This window comes from Eleutherodactylus coqui, chromosome 5, assembly GCF_035609145.1.
Source record: "Eleutherodactylus coqui strain aEleCoq1 chromosome 5, aEleCoq1.hap1, whole genome shotgun sequence".
NCBI classification, from domain to species: domain Eukaryota; kingdom Metazoa; phylum Chordata; class Amphibia; order Anura; family Eleutherodactylidae; genus Eleutherodactylus; species Eleutherodactylus coqui.
This window is the reverse complement of record NC_089841.1, coordinates 140,406,753-140,421,937: the sequence shown is the minus strand read 5'-3', so window position 1 is coordinate 140,421,937 and position 15,185 is coordinate 140,406,753. Positions and strand designations below refer to the sequence as shown.

Genomic DNA, 15,185 nt, shown 5'->3' with positions numbered 1-15,185 from the left:
GGGAATGATAGATCTTTAGTCCGACTATTGAACAAAGATTCAAACGCCCAACTTCTTATTTCAAGATTGTTTGATGTTATTTATTGGCTAAAAGTATCTTTCATTGCTACAGTCAACACAGCGAATGATTATTTTCCTTGAAATCATCCATTTTTATCAACTCTAGTCTTTTTAGGTAGTCTGAAAACCACCTCCTGTTATGGTTGATTTTAGACACGATTATCGCTCAAAATTAGCTCAAAAGCGGAATATGTTGGCGCTATACAAATAAAGATTATTATAAAGATTAAAAGCCATTGTCTTAGCGATTAATCGTTGTGTCCATATTGCGCCCGTCGTGCAGTTGTAGTTAACGATTCGTTCGTTGTTGTCTTTCAGCCCGCTTAAAATCCGTCATTCGATTGTTTGCTTCTCGTTTGGTTAAAATGACATTGGTTCAGTGATTTGAGGGGAGTTTTTATTAGTTTGCGGGGTGTACATTCAACAGGCCACAGGCCCAGTGATTGGCTGATGGGAGGGCAAAGATTCGTTTTTAACACGCCCACCTGGTGCTCAACCAAACTATCGCTCAGTTATCGTTTATTTTTCGTTCTGCACAAACACTACGCAATGATAATACAACAACTGAAAAGTCGGCTGCTACATCCATTCTCCTACGATTTTCGTTAGGTTAAAACGTCAGTCTTGAAAAGCAAAACCATCGCTCACTTTTAATTGTTGTATCGAAAATTGGACAATAATCTATGGGTCTAAATGGGGCATTAGATTCTGGCCATTCTCTGTCCCTTCCTTCCACTTTTGTGATGCAGCTCTGTGCTGTGATTGGCTGCAGTGTAACATAGGTTCAATGGGATGTCTGTACACGGATTACTGATTTCTTGTAAACTTTGGTCCACCAAATGGCCAGTGAGAAAAATCAATCTACTTCATTTCCAGGGGGTCCTTGAGATTCATTTTCAGTTTGTGTATTTATGTCTCTCTAGTACTCCTACCTTCTTACTAGTCAGCTGGAATCTCAGCGCATCTACTGGGAAAACAAGATTGTGCGTTTGGAGAAGGATACAGCAGATGAGGTGAGTGTATAGGTAAGCCTACTTCCACACTGTCTTCAGCGTACATCCAAGGTTTCCTTCTTGAAGATTTAATGGAAACCTTGTATGTATACATTCAACAATGCCAATTTGTGGCATCCATCGCCAATAGGCTGCTTAAAATCACTGCGCACGCACAGAACCCAGAACATGCACTGCATGCTGTCTGGAACGCATGCCAAACGTCGCCACCTTGGAGAAACTACGATGCGCATATACATAATGGCACACTGAAGTGCTTTAAAAGATATGATGTATAGGTACACGTAGTAGCGCATGGAAATGCACATAATAGCGTATGCACACGGCATTATTACAAACCTACTTCATGATGGGTGCGGCATATAGGTGTATGAAACGTGCGCACAATGTTGCGTACTATGCACTTCTCCAATATTCCATGGCAACAGCACAATGATATCACCAAAGCATTCCCACACTGTGACATAGATTATATTTTACTGATACTCCATGACAATGTTTGATGTGAACGTATAATAATTGGCGCTGATCCCCCACCTCATAATGGAGCCAACCAATATATGTCACCATAAACTCATTTACGAATCCCAGTGTAAAAAATGTATGGCATATCCAATCGAATGCATATTTATTGGTCAGAGTAGATTTCAGCAGGTCAGTGACACAATTGGCTAGCTCCATTGTGAGGTGTAGAGCCGTGCCAATTAAGTATATTATACATATGTCACTTGTTGCCATGGAGTATAGATAAAATATATACCACATGACAGCGTGGGTGTGTCGTTGCCATGGAATATGTGTGAGGTGTATCATACGCCACATTATGGGTGTGCGTTCAGCAGACAGCATGCAGTGCATCTTCCAGGCTCTGTGCATACGCAATAGATTATTGCACGTAGGCTGCATCACATTGAATTGAAAAAGATGTATAATGGTGTCTGCACTCCAAGGAGGAAAAATGTAATAAACTGTGAGGGTAGAAGTGATGTATATATGGACTCGCCTAGTATAGGGCCCATCGGATGACAGGGCTCTTCACCTATGGTCCAAGTAAGCCTTCAATAGTCACCACAGGCATGTAATCCCGTCAGATGTTGTATCGCAGGGAGCGCAGCAATGGAAGTATCCGGGCTCAGCCGATATCTGTCACAGAAAATTTAGTGGTCACAAAGTGAAAGAAAAAAATCCTGCGCTACCAAGTCCCTGAAGGTGTAGTAGAAAAAAGACTACTTACTTCACAGCGGAGACTTGGGTACCACCAACTTCCCTAATTGAGGTTTGCCAGCGGTACTATTTAATGTACTGAAAAACATAGATTTTTTTTTTTCAAGTTGTGTAATAAGGGAATAAAACAAAATTCCTCCATCTTGGGGGGGAGGTCTTGTTTCTATGGTGTACACACTGCAGCAAAAATAACCTAACTGTATTCTATGGATCAGTATGATAACTTCGATACCAAATATATATACTTTTGAAATATCTTTTGGAAAAGAATAAAATTTTCTGCCACCATCTTCTGACAGCCATAACTTTTTTTTTTTCATTTGTCCGTCGACATGTTGTGCGAGGGCTCACTTTCTTTGCAGGACGTCCTGTAGTTTCTATTGGTACCATTTTGGAGTAGATATGATTTTTCTGATCATTTAACATTTTTTTTTTTTGAGACGGGGTGACCAAAAAAGTGCAATCCTGGCGTTATTTTATTTTATAATTATCTGCCGACGTTCAGTTTGTGGTAAATAATTGACTGCTGTCATAAGTCATACTTTTATGGATACAGCGATTTTTACCAAATGTTTTTTGTTTGTTTTGTTTTAGGTTGTTTTTTTTTTTCCTTTAGATTTTATTATACATTTTGGCGAAATGGAGGGGATTGAATTTTTTTATTGCTTTTTTTTTTTTTTAAATCAATTTATTTTTAATTATTAAACTTTTTAAAACTGATTTTTACTTTACTAGGAGGTGGACACTAAACAAATGTTAGCTCTTCCTACCAGCTGGACAACACTCTCTTGCTGTTGGGACAAACCCACGCGCTTGCTGGATCGGAGAATTCGACTACCCTTGCCGCTTCGTCACTCTGTCAACTGGTGGCTGGAAACCCTTCCAGTTTATCTGGGGCAGTCCTTTCCGACACTTCAGTGCTTGTTGCTGACCCCGTCGACTCTGTGGTGCCTTCCACTTTGAGACAATTTTCTCTTGCGTGGCAGTTGAAGCTGCAATACTGATGGCTCAGAGTTTTACTGAAACGGTCATCCAGACTATAATGAAAGCTCTCCTGCCTTGGGTTTACCACCGGACGTTGAAAGCTTTCTTCCCCTGGTGCAAACAGCCAAGCGCTTTTCTCTTTCCCAACTACTGGCTTTTCTCCAAGCAGTTCTCGCCTATGGACTTTGGTGTCAGCTCCCTGAATGGGCAGGTATCTGCCCTTTCCCTCCTTTTCTAGCATCCTTCGGCGTTGAAAGCGGCTGTCCACATCTTCATATGGGGAGCTAAGCACGCCTCCCCTCCTATCGGTCTCTAGTTCCGCTGTGGAACCTTAACTTTGTCCTAGATGTCTTGCAAAAGCATCCCTTTGAACCTGTGTTCAAAGGGATGCGTTTGCAAGACAATGCGCCTTTTAGCATACAAGGTGGCATTTTTGGTGGCAGTTACCTCCATTCACCGAGTCTAAGAGCTCGCAACCCACTTTCAGGCGCTCTGACTCTCTTTTCGTGTTTCTAGATTGTCCAATTAGGGGGCTTGCATCTTCCAAGGTGGTCATTCCACTTTGGATCAGGTCAGTCATGGTAGAGGCATACCATTTAAAGAGCAAAGATCCTCAGTTCCATGTTAGCGCATGTTCGACTGTTCTGGAACGTCCCACTGTCTGAGCTCTGTCCCCCAATGACACGGATGAGAAAACAAGATTTCCCCCAGTCGTCTCCACGACAGCACCAATGAGATTGCCTCCTCCTGGTAGGACAGGAACATACTGAGAGGTTAAAAGCTCCCCCCCTTCCCCACTTTCCTCAGTGTCTTCCTGTCCTGCCAGGAGGCAGGATCTATGAGAGGAGCTGGTGGAGAAACCAGCGAAAGTATACAGGCGGATCGGAAGGCAGTGGCTCACCCTGTCATCCCTTCGCAGCCAGACGACTCTCGGGACGCCACATCAGGGTGGTAACCCCCGGGCCAGGTTCCTCCCGCGGCGGCCCATGGGGGGTTCAAAGCGGGAGCCTCAGTCCCCCTCGTCCTCCGGCAGAAATTACAGCGCGGCGCTCCAGGAAGCCCTTTGACGGCAGGGGGCGGGGCGCCGCATCTCGCGTCCAGCGCGATGACGTCATCGCGTCTGCATTAGGAGCGGAGGGGGCGGGGCTTAGCGCAGGAGCGCGAAAATTCAAATAGGAACCTGAGAGAAGCCAGAACACCAGCACTACAGGTCGCAGGGTGTCTGCAGCACTGGTATAAAGATGAGTGCTCCAGCCCCAGAGACAGCTGAAACCTCAGCCTCAGCGGCCGTAAGTAGCCAGTGCGGCAAAAATACAATGCAAATATCCAGCATGTTGTATATGGAAAAATTGCATGTTTACCCGCAAAAATGCTTTGTTGTCAGGGGGATAAAAAAGACATCCCCCCCAGAACAAAACTGCGAAAGTGCGTGGAATGCGGGACGAGACTGCCAGCCACGTATCAGAGGCCTCTATGCAAGGCATGCGTGGCTAGGCTAGTCAGAGAGGAATCGGGGGGATTCCTGGATGACGTTAGGAAGCTGGTGAAGGAGGAGGTGCGATCAGCTCTAACGTCACTGCCGGCACCGCCAGCGAAACGCCAAAGAAAGGCGTATGTTCCCGAGGAGCCTTCTGATTCCGAGAATTCCATCGGATCAGAGCAAGAGGAACAGGCGGCCGAAGAGTCCTCAGAGGAGGAGGACTACAGGAAATATTTGTTCCATCAAGACGAGTTGACGGAACTAATTAAATCAGTCAGGGCTACGTTAAAAATAGAACAGCCCAGAGAGCCGCGGACCCGACAGGATGAGATATTCAGTGGACTTGGGGAGAGGCGTAAACATACCTTCCCGGTCCACAAAAACATCTCTAAAATAATTCAGAGAGAGTGGAGTAAACCAGACGCAGGTTCCTTCTCCGCTCGAGGCGTAAAAAGGAGATACCCCCTGGAGGAGGAAGCTTGCGCAAGCTGGGACGAAATACCTAAGGTAGACGTCCCGGTGGCCAAGGTAGCCAAGAGGACGACTCTTCCCTTTGAGGATGCCGCACAGCTAAAAGACCCCATGGATCGCAAGGCAGAGGGACTCCTAAAGAAATCATGGGAGGCAGCGGCAAACATCCTTAGGCCAGGGATCGCAGCCACTTGCGTGGCGCGGACCCTGGGGGTATGGTTAGAGCAGCTGGAACTACACCTGACCAACAAAACACCGAGGGATCAGATCCTTAACTCCCTTCCCATCTTGCGCATGGCCACTAACTTCCTAGCGGACGCCGCGGCCGAGACCGTCAAACTCTCAGCAAAAGCCACAGCCCGCTCTAACTCAGCCAGAAGGGTGTTATGGCTGAGATCATGGTCAGGCGACCTGGCCTCGAAAAACAAATTGTGTGCCCTCCCATTCTACGGCCAATTTCTATTCGGACCGGACCTAGATAAAATTCTAGAAAAGGCGGCCGACAGGAAAAAAGGGTTCCCTGAGGAAAAACCACAGAGAGTGAAGACCTTTCCCCGGGCCCCAATGCAGCAGCCCGAGGCCTACCGAGGCAAGGGCAAGACAGGCCGCTGGAGTTACCCCAAGGGGGGCAGAGGAAAGAATATCCTCTTCAACCCCCACCAGGGGGAGCCGAAGCAAAGACCCTGACGCCATCCCCGTAGGGGCAAGGCTGGGGAGCTTTGTGGATCAATGGGCCGCAATCTGCGGGGGCCCATGGATCCCAAAGATCCTACAGTACGGATACCAGATAGAGCTGGTGTCCATCCCCAGAAGGAAATTTATTACCACGCGAGCCCCAAAAAAACAGCTACATTTACTAGGGCAAAGCGTGCGCGACTTGCAACGGTTAAACGCAATATCTCCCGTACCGCGAAACGAGGAAACCCAGGGCTATTACTCCAGGCTCTTTTTAGTAAAAAAACCCGGCGGGAAACACCGGACGATAATAAACCTGAAAGACCTGAACACCTGCGTCCGATACAGGAGATTCAAAATGGAAACCATCTCCTCGACAATAAAGTTGATCCCCAGAGGAGCCTACATGGCGTCCATCGATCTAAAGGACGCTTATTTTCACATCCCGATCCACAAAGATTCACAGAAATACCTGCGGTTCGCAGTGGACATGGGCAGAAGAATAGAGCACCACCAGTTCAGATGCCTGCCCTTCGGGATATCCTCAGCTCCCAGAATCTTTACCAAGATTATGGCGGAGGTAGCCGCCCACTTGAGAGAAAAATCGATCCTAGTAGTACCGTACCTGGACGATATTCTATTAATAGCAGAGTCCAAAAAACTCCTAACCAAACACCTGGAGACAGTGCTACAACTTCTCCAATCACTGGGATGGATTATAAACTGGGAAAAATCCAGCCTAGATCCCGGCAAGCAGAAGACGTTTCTGGGAATAACTCTCGACTCAGAATCGCAATGCTCCTACCTTCCCGAGGAGAGAATACAAAAAATCCGCAGAATAGTCAAAACCTTCCTACGAAGACGATTCTGCACAATTCGGGAGGCAATGTCTCTCCTGGGGAGCTTGACATCATGCATCCCAGGAGTAGCATGGGCCCAGGCCCACACCAGAGCCCTGCAGGCCGTAGTCCTATCCTCGTGGGACAAAAGGCAGTCCTCGTTAGGGGCAAGGATGTACATCCCAAACAGGGCAAAAACATCCCTGCGTTGGTGGACATCCCCAGAGAACCTGCGGAGAGGGGTTCACTGGCTACAAAACCCAGCCATCCACATCACAACAGACGCAAGCGCCTGTGGATGGGGAGCGCATGTGGGGAACCAATTCTTTCAGGGTCCCTGGCCTCAGAGGATAAAAGAACAGTCCTCAAATTTCAGAGAACTACAGGCAGTTTGGCAGGTTCTACAGCAGTTGGGCAACTCGCTACAGAACCAACAAATAAAAATACTGTCAGACAATGTCACCGCGGTCGCTCACATACGACACCAAGGGGGCACAAGATCTCCCCCACTGCAAAGCATCGCACAGAAAATCTTTCACTGGGCGGAGGGCCGGATCCTCTCGATCACGGCAACCCACTTAAAGGGGACACTAAACGAAAAAGCAGACTTCCTCAGCAGGAAGCAGATAGACCCAGGAGAGTGGTCCCTCTCCCCAGAGGCATTCAGAATCTTAACCAACCGGTGGGGGACCCCACAGTTGGACCTCTTCGCAACCAGGGAGAACACAAAAGTAGGCAACTTTTTCTCCCTCCGGCCAGGAGATCGTCCGATAGCGGTAGACGCCCTAGGCCAGGACTGGGGACAAGGACTGGCCTACGCCTTTCCTCCCATACCACTAATCCCCAGGGTTTTACAGCACTTCAGAACCAAGGGATGCACGCTAATCCTAGTGACCCCCTTCTGGCCGAAAAGAAGCTGGTTCGGTCTTCTGACAACACTGAGCGTCCAGGACCCAGTCACCTTCCCTACCTGGACGGATCTTCTATCGCAGGGGCCACTGAACCACCCCAGCCTAGACAAACTCCATTTAACGGCATGGCTCTTGAGGAATCCTCGCTAAGAAAGAAAGGATTCTCAGAGAAAGTAGTAGAAACCCTAATGTCCAGTAGGAAAAAGACGACCCACCTGATCTACCAGAAGGTCTGGAGAAAGTTTTCCTCATGGAGACAGGGAAGGGATCGCGGGGATTCTATCCCCGACACTCCGCTAATCTTAGAATTCCTGCAGGAGGGCTTAGAGATGGGCCTCTCCCCGAGCACCCTAAAAGTCCAAGTTTCAGCCCTTAGCGCTATCTGCGACACAAAATTCGCAGACGATAGATGGGTCCACAGGTTCCTAACAGCAGCAGCTAGATTACGCCCTAGGCCCATAAACCTGTTCCCAGACTGGAACCTTAATTGGGTTCTAGGGGCCATGACAGCGGTACCATTCGAACTGATCGAGGCGCTACCTATAAGAATGCTTACAATCAAGACCATCTTCCTAGTAGCCATTACATCCGCAAGACGGGTTAGCGAACTACAGGCCTTGTCCATCCGCCACCCGCTTATGAAAATTGCAGACACCAAACTAATATTTAAAACAGACCCGGCCTTTATGCCGAAAGTAGTGTCAGATTTTCATAGGTCCCAGGATATAATAATCCCCTCATTCTTCAGCAACCCAAAAAACGAGGAGGAAAGAACCCTAAGCTGCCTGGACGTTAGGAGAGCAGTCCTAACCTACATAGATACAACGAGCCACTGGAGGCGGGACGACAACCTGTTCGTCCAGTTCAGTGGCCCAAATAAGGGTAGCAAAGCAGCGAAAAGGTCCATAGCCAGGTGGATCCGCCTGGCCATCATAGAATCCTATAAGGCCCTCGGGAAGGAGATCCCGTTAGCTCTTAAAGCCCATTCCACAAGGGCAGTAGCGTCCTCATGGGCCGAACACAGTTCAGCTTCGGTCGAGCAAATTTGCAAGGCCGCAGTCTGGAAAAAACCCCACACGTTCACTAAACACTATAGGGTAAAAATGCAGCAGGACGAGGACATGGCCTTCGGCCGCAAAGTCCTCTCGGCAGCGATCCCACCCTAATAAACTTTAGTTGGTACGTCTCATTGGTGCTGTCGTGGAGACGACTGGGGGAAAAAGTGGATTATACCCACCTGATAATCAGGTTTCCAGTAGTCTCCACGACAGCACCCGTACCTTTCCCGCCCTATAAAAGTAAAATAATAAATTTAAAAATAAAAAAACCCCGGTTAGGGGAAGAAATTTAAGTTTAGCTCCTGCCCCGGCAATTCGTTAGAATCCACTGAGGAAAGTGGGGAAGGGGGGGAGCTTTTAACCTCTCAGTATGTTCCTGTCCTACCAGGAGGAGGCAATCTCATTGGTGCTGTCGTGGAGACTACTGGAAACCTGATTATCAGGTGGGTATAATCCACTTTTTTTGTACTTACCGGAAAATCTTTCTCATCTCCTTCATTGGAGGACACAGCTCCCACCTAGTGTCTATTGAGAATTGTCTGATATCTCCCTCCCTGTTGGAGCGTTTTCCCTGGAGTTGGTGGCCGTGAGGATCGGCCGATCAACAAGAGAGAATTGGACCTTCACACAAAATGTGTCGTCGATGCGGAGAAAGATCAAATCATCCTTTACCCCTCCAACAGCAACCTATCCAAAGGGGATGCCAGGTAGGTGATCTGCCGCCTGTCCGCTATCGGGGGGTCATGTAATGTTCTAATAGACTTTGTGTTTCAGTTCCTCACCATTTGCAAGATCTCTGCTTGCTGTCATTTTGTTTCTGGCCAGAGTCTAAGAACTGGTCCCTCTCACACAGCTGAGTGGTTGTTACAGTGCAGCAGTATAGGCAGTCCTATGCGCTGCTGTGTGAAGCTCCTGATCTGTTGGACTGATGTACTGATACATAGTAACAAGACCCTCAGCTCTGCGTTCTGGACTTTTGGGGCTATGTTCACACAGGGGGGATTTGCCACACATTTTCTGTGCAAATCTTCCACGCATTAACTTTTTTCTAAGTGTCTGAAAACTTCTTTAATTGGTCACTTAAACTTTTTTTTTTTTTGTATTTTTTTTGTTTTTAGAGTTTTAGGTACTTTGCTGCTTTTTTTTTTTTTTTTTATCCTCCAAACTTTTGTCTTAAAATTTCAGCCAAGGGACCGTGCAGCTGTAGGTGTCCACAACCGCTGACTGATTCTAGCCTTCTATTTAAAGGGATTGTACGACCAGACTAGATGAGGGTCGGCTGGGTTGGCCGACCAGCCTGTGTGTTTGGGGTTCACCAGACTTTTTCTCAACCGCAGACGTTGGGAGAGAAAGGAGGATGGAGAACGCTAGATATTAGTAAGCCTGATCCTCTTTGTTCTCAGGGAGATAAGCTCTCCCCACCCACAATGTAGATGTAGCAGTGCTGAGTTTGTCCTTCGCAATAACACAATGCATGATCTGTGGTTTAAAGGGGTTCTTCAGGGCTAAAGATGCTTTTACAAGGCATGACCTGCCGGACACAGATACCCCACAGGTCGTCCCAGCGAGAATCGTTCCTGGGCGTCTACCCAGGAGTGATGATCAGTAGTGAATGGAGGCGAAGTGGCCGAGGGACGTTGCCGCCGCCGCCCGCCTCCATTCGCTATAGGCAGGCAGTGGTTCATCAGTGACCGGCTTCTGCTGCCACGGGTCGATTAACTGTGTGGCTTTCTGAATGCAAAAACTGAACAACGAACAAGTAGCTAAAAAATTCTTGTTCGCTGCTCAATCGGTGCGCACATTTACAGCGAACGATGATCATTCCTGGTTGGCAGGAATCCTAGCGTTATCGGCCCGTGAAATAGCACCTTAAAGTATTGCTGGCTAGGTCATCAAGATCGAATCAGTGGGGGTAACCCCCCACCACCACCCTCCACCCCCTCTTACTGATCAGCTGTTTGCGGAGACGAGTGCCGTGGCCTCTGGACACTGCCGTCACGTTCATTTGTCACGTGTCTTTACAGGCTGAACTAGATGGACACTGTCTTCATTCAGCCGAACATACTATGTTACTATGTTACTATGTTACTCATGGTTCTCCACTTTGTTGCGTTTTAAAGTGTTAATGTTTTAAATGTTATGCTACCTGTTGTACCTTTCTTATCCTACACTGCTGCTCCTACTGCTTGAATACAAACTGAGTAGCTTAGTGCCTGCAGGAGGGGTATAGCTGGTAGCAGGCGCCAACACTTTCTGCTTAGTCTGCCTCCTAGTGGCAGTAGCTATATTCATGGTCCAAGCTGTGTCCACCAATGAACAAAAAGAGATTTTACAGTAAGTACAAAAATCTTGTTTTTTCAAAGTAGTACAGCATAATAAAGACTATATAAACATGGTATCGCTGTATTCATACTGACCTGCAGAATTAAAGGGGTTGTCTTGCGGCCGAAACGGGTTTTTTTTTTTTTGTTTTTTTTTGCATAGGCCCCCCGTTCGGCGCAGGACAAACCCAAGGGATGTGTTAAAATTTAAAAAAAAAAAATTACTTACCCGAATCCCCGCTCTGCGACTTCTTCCTACTTCTTCCTTCTCCAAGATGGCCGCCGGGATCTTTACCCACGATGCGCCGCAGGTCTTCTCCCATGGTGCACCGTGGGCTCTGTGCGGTCCATTGCCGATTCCAGCCTCCTGATAGGTTGGAATCGGCACATGTGACGGGGCGGAGCTACACGATGACGCGTAGAAGGGGGCGGAGCCAGAACGCCGCTCGTGCCCGGAAAAATGGAAAATTCATAAATAAAGAATTTAAAAAAATATATATACATACATACACACAACTTGCCCTGCAAAAATAGCGCCTTGTATGGCTCTGTCAAAAGAGAAATAAATAAAAAATGTAGTTCTTGAAATGTGGGAATTTGAAAACAAGAATGGAAAGCTACTGTCCTTCAATAAAGGCTCTATCTCCTATTTGTGTAATGCTTTCCTCCTTTCACCTGCTGATAAAATGCCTTTCTTTTATACGTGGTTATAGTGTGATTTAGGACCTAGGATGATGCTTCTATTGTATGGTGGAGCACAGAATGTTTCCTTTCCTCTTGTTTGCTTAGATTAACAACATGAAAGCCAAGTTCAAGGAAACTATAGACAAGTGTGACAGCCTGGAGCACAGACTGAATGACATTCTCAAAGAGAAACAAGCGGTGGAAAGGAGGTTTGTTACTTTAAGCATATGTGCCTTTTTAATGTAGGTTTGAGGAAACTAGAAATTGTGTGTTCATCTTTTTACACTTTACGTACGTTACAGGAAATATGTGTAATGAGTTGTATAGAATACCTAAGCAATCTATCTAGAATTTCAAAATTGGGGTGTCAACGTATAAAATGTTACAAGGCTTGTATAAAGAGTCTAACATTGATTTGAAGGAATGCTGCCTTCCAATAAATGGCACTATGGATGTATTGTTCTATCTCCCTTATTTGCATATTTCCCAGAGGAGCATGGATGTCTTTATAAGTCACCTCCCTCACCTTCTAGGTGCTCTCCCTAAGCAAAAAAGATAGCGTTTCTGACCCAATTCTAAAGTCTCACACACTTCCTTTAATTCTACACCATGCCAATAAATTCACTGTGGTTGTTTCTTATATAAAACATGCCTTTATATATCACACAGTACTTTACATCATTTGATATTGGGGCTCACAATCTATATTCACATATTTGTATGTTTTTGAAGTGTGGGAGGAAACCTGTACAAACTCGATGCAGATGTTGTCATTAGTAGGATTTGAACCTAGGAGCCCATCTCTGCAGGGCAACAGTGCCAACCGCTGAGCATGCCACATATTTTATTTTCTGATGACTTATTTGGATATTTCTATGTTGTTGCTAGGTGTACTCAGTTAAATTCAAAGGTGTCAAAACTATCTACTGAACTGAAGGAAGAACAAGAAATGAATAAGTGCCTAAGAGCCAATCAGGCCGTGCTTCAGTCCAAGCTGAAAGAAGAGGAAACTCTGAAGAAAGAGGCCTGTGAGCAAAAGGACATGCAGATCGTGGAAATGCAGGAGCAGCTGCGTGATGTCATGTTTTACCTAGAAGCTCAGCGAAAAATTAACCAAATGCCAGAGGAGGCCCGGCAGGAAATTCAAGATGGCCAGATCAACATAGCAATGGCCTCCTCTAGTGCCTCTCCAGCACCGGGAAAGTCACGGAAGGGTCGTGGAAAAAGAGGCAAATAGCACACACAGACGTTTTTATTTATCTAGATATATACCTTTTGTAGGCCTGTTTGTTTCCCCTGTAGAGTGGGGAAAAATTGAACTGCTGCAGGAAAGTGCAGTCAGCATGATTGCTGAGATATGGGGAATCCCAGATTTGTTGTTCATAGCACACTTTAACCATATTTTCTGTACCAAATGATCAGAAATGGAAAAATGTAACTTTTTCTGACAAGCCTTTAAAATGTATAGCTTAAAAGCATCTCGTGAAGCTGGCATTAAGAATCAGTTAAAATGTTACAATGCATAAATGGCAATTTCTTGCGAGATTGTTATCATTCGAGATGCTGCCCTTACATGGAACACTCCAATTAAACTGTGCAGGCATGTATGGAATATTTCAGATTCCTTGGGCTCAACCCATCAGTAGAATACAGGAGTCTGGTTACCTGCCTTGCTTTATCTAGTAAAGGAATCCATGCAGAGGATGATAAATTGAATTGCTATTTTAGGAAATATCCCAATTATTGAAGTGATTCCAAACAGTAGTTTTACTACACAAACACACCATCGAAATGTTAGAATTTCCTTGAAGAATTATGACTTATTTTAAAGTCGTGTTACCCAAACTTTGCTTTAGTTTTAGTCTCCATTTTGAGAGATAATCTTACAGTAAAAGTGCTGTAGAAGTATAATGTGGCCTTTATGAGTGGATGGGAAGTACTACTTTCTAATGGAGGATATATACAAAAATGGAATTCGGATGAGTTGTAAACTTTTTAACCTCAGAAATAGTTGTCGCTCATTGTTGACCGTTCTGCATTTCATTAATTAAAGGGTTGATGACTGCTCCTCGAGATGGGTCCTCAATATCAGATTGTGGTGACTGGGGGGCTCAACTGTTTGTAGTGGCCATGGAACTCAGGTGAGCGCTAGAGCTGCTTAATGCATATCAGGCACTGCGCTGTCCTTTGTATAGCAGCTCCATCCCATTTCCTTGAACAGCACTGAGCTGCTGTCAGGTCATGTGACCAATGAACATAACCTCACATTCTTGAAAAGTGGCGCTCACGGAAGCGCTATGGCCACTTCACCCCCTGATCGGTGGGGTTTCTGAGCAGCAGACCCCCACTGATCAGATATTGATGACCTATCCTACGGATAGGTTATCAAGATCTTCGTCGTGAAAAACCGCTTTAGGGTGCATTCAAACATTGCTGAATTGCTGTGGATTTTGATGCAGTTCTGCAGCAGTTTTACTCCTTCAATTTGAATTCGAATGAAAGGGTGAAATCTGTTGCAGATCTGCACCAAATCTGTGATGCACCCTTAATCACTCTGTTTATAGTGTCTGTAGACCTAAGTGTTAATATACTCTTAAAAGTGGAGCAATGGTTAAAAACAGGAAAAAAAACAGCTTTTGGCCAGAATTTCAGGTGCGCTGCCCATCCTAGTTCTATGTACCTGTTATGTGGTGGTACACATATTGGTTGTATTCCTGCTGGCCCAAAGTAGCTGGCTATTTCTTGACCAGATTACTGGCAAACTCTGACCATTACCAATTAGGGAAAGAACAGAATGTATGGCAGAACAGAGGCGCTATGCCAATTTTGGAAGGTTTAGGACACCTGAAATCGAAAAAAATAAGTTTTCTTTTCAGTTTTTGCCCACATTTTTATTTTTAAGAGCTATCGCTTCAGACTAACTCTTGGACCTGCTCCACACGGACACAAGCGTAATTGCGCGCGCCTTAGCGCAGAATGTTTGCACACATATTGGCGCATTTTACTGTACTTTTTCTGCCCCAGGGCATGTTGATTTGCATGTGGCAAACAAATCTATTAAAATGGCTAATTAATTCCAAATGTATTCTTTTTCCAGTGCAATTAGTGTATCACGCATCTCCTTGTGCGTCGATTTGCGCACGCCCCATTGACTTCTATGGGACCTTTGGTTTGCAGATACACAGAAAAATGGAGGATGTTCTTTTTGTGCAAGCCGAAGTGTGCACGCAAAATACGCTTATATGAACGAACTCTTTGAAATCAATAGGTTTCTATGTACTGCGCGTTAATACGTCCGTGTGAAGCAGGCTTTAAAAAAAGAAATTGTCGTCTATTGCGCTGTATTTGTAACTGGAGCAAAATGTTCAAGTCCGAATCAGAACATTGGCACATAGTGTATCTGTCATCAATAATCTAGTCGTTGATTCTCTCTATAACTTGTCTGTTGCCTGTGGGTTCGTAGTG

General features: G+C 45.8%; 1 protein-coding gene across 1 annotated transcript in view; it reads left to right on the top strand.

Annotated features, from left to right (window-relative positions):
* BRAP (BRCA1 associated protein) overlaps window positions 1-14,583 on the top strand; it is a 52,783-nt gene extending 38,200 nt beyond the window's left edge. Inside the window, exons 10-12 of the mRNA XM_066603251.1 lie at window positions 984-1,073; window positions 11,826-11,929; window positions 12,609-14,583. Of these exons, the coding sequence (XP_066459348.1) occupies window positions 984-1,073; window positions 11,826-11,929; window positions 12,609-12,957 (543 nt within the window). The 3' untranslated portion in view covers window positions 12,958-14,583. The remainder of the gene's footprint in view (window positions 1-983; window positions 1,074-11,825; window positions 11,930-12,608) is intronic.
* Window positions 14,584-15,185: the final 602 nt, after the last annotated feature.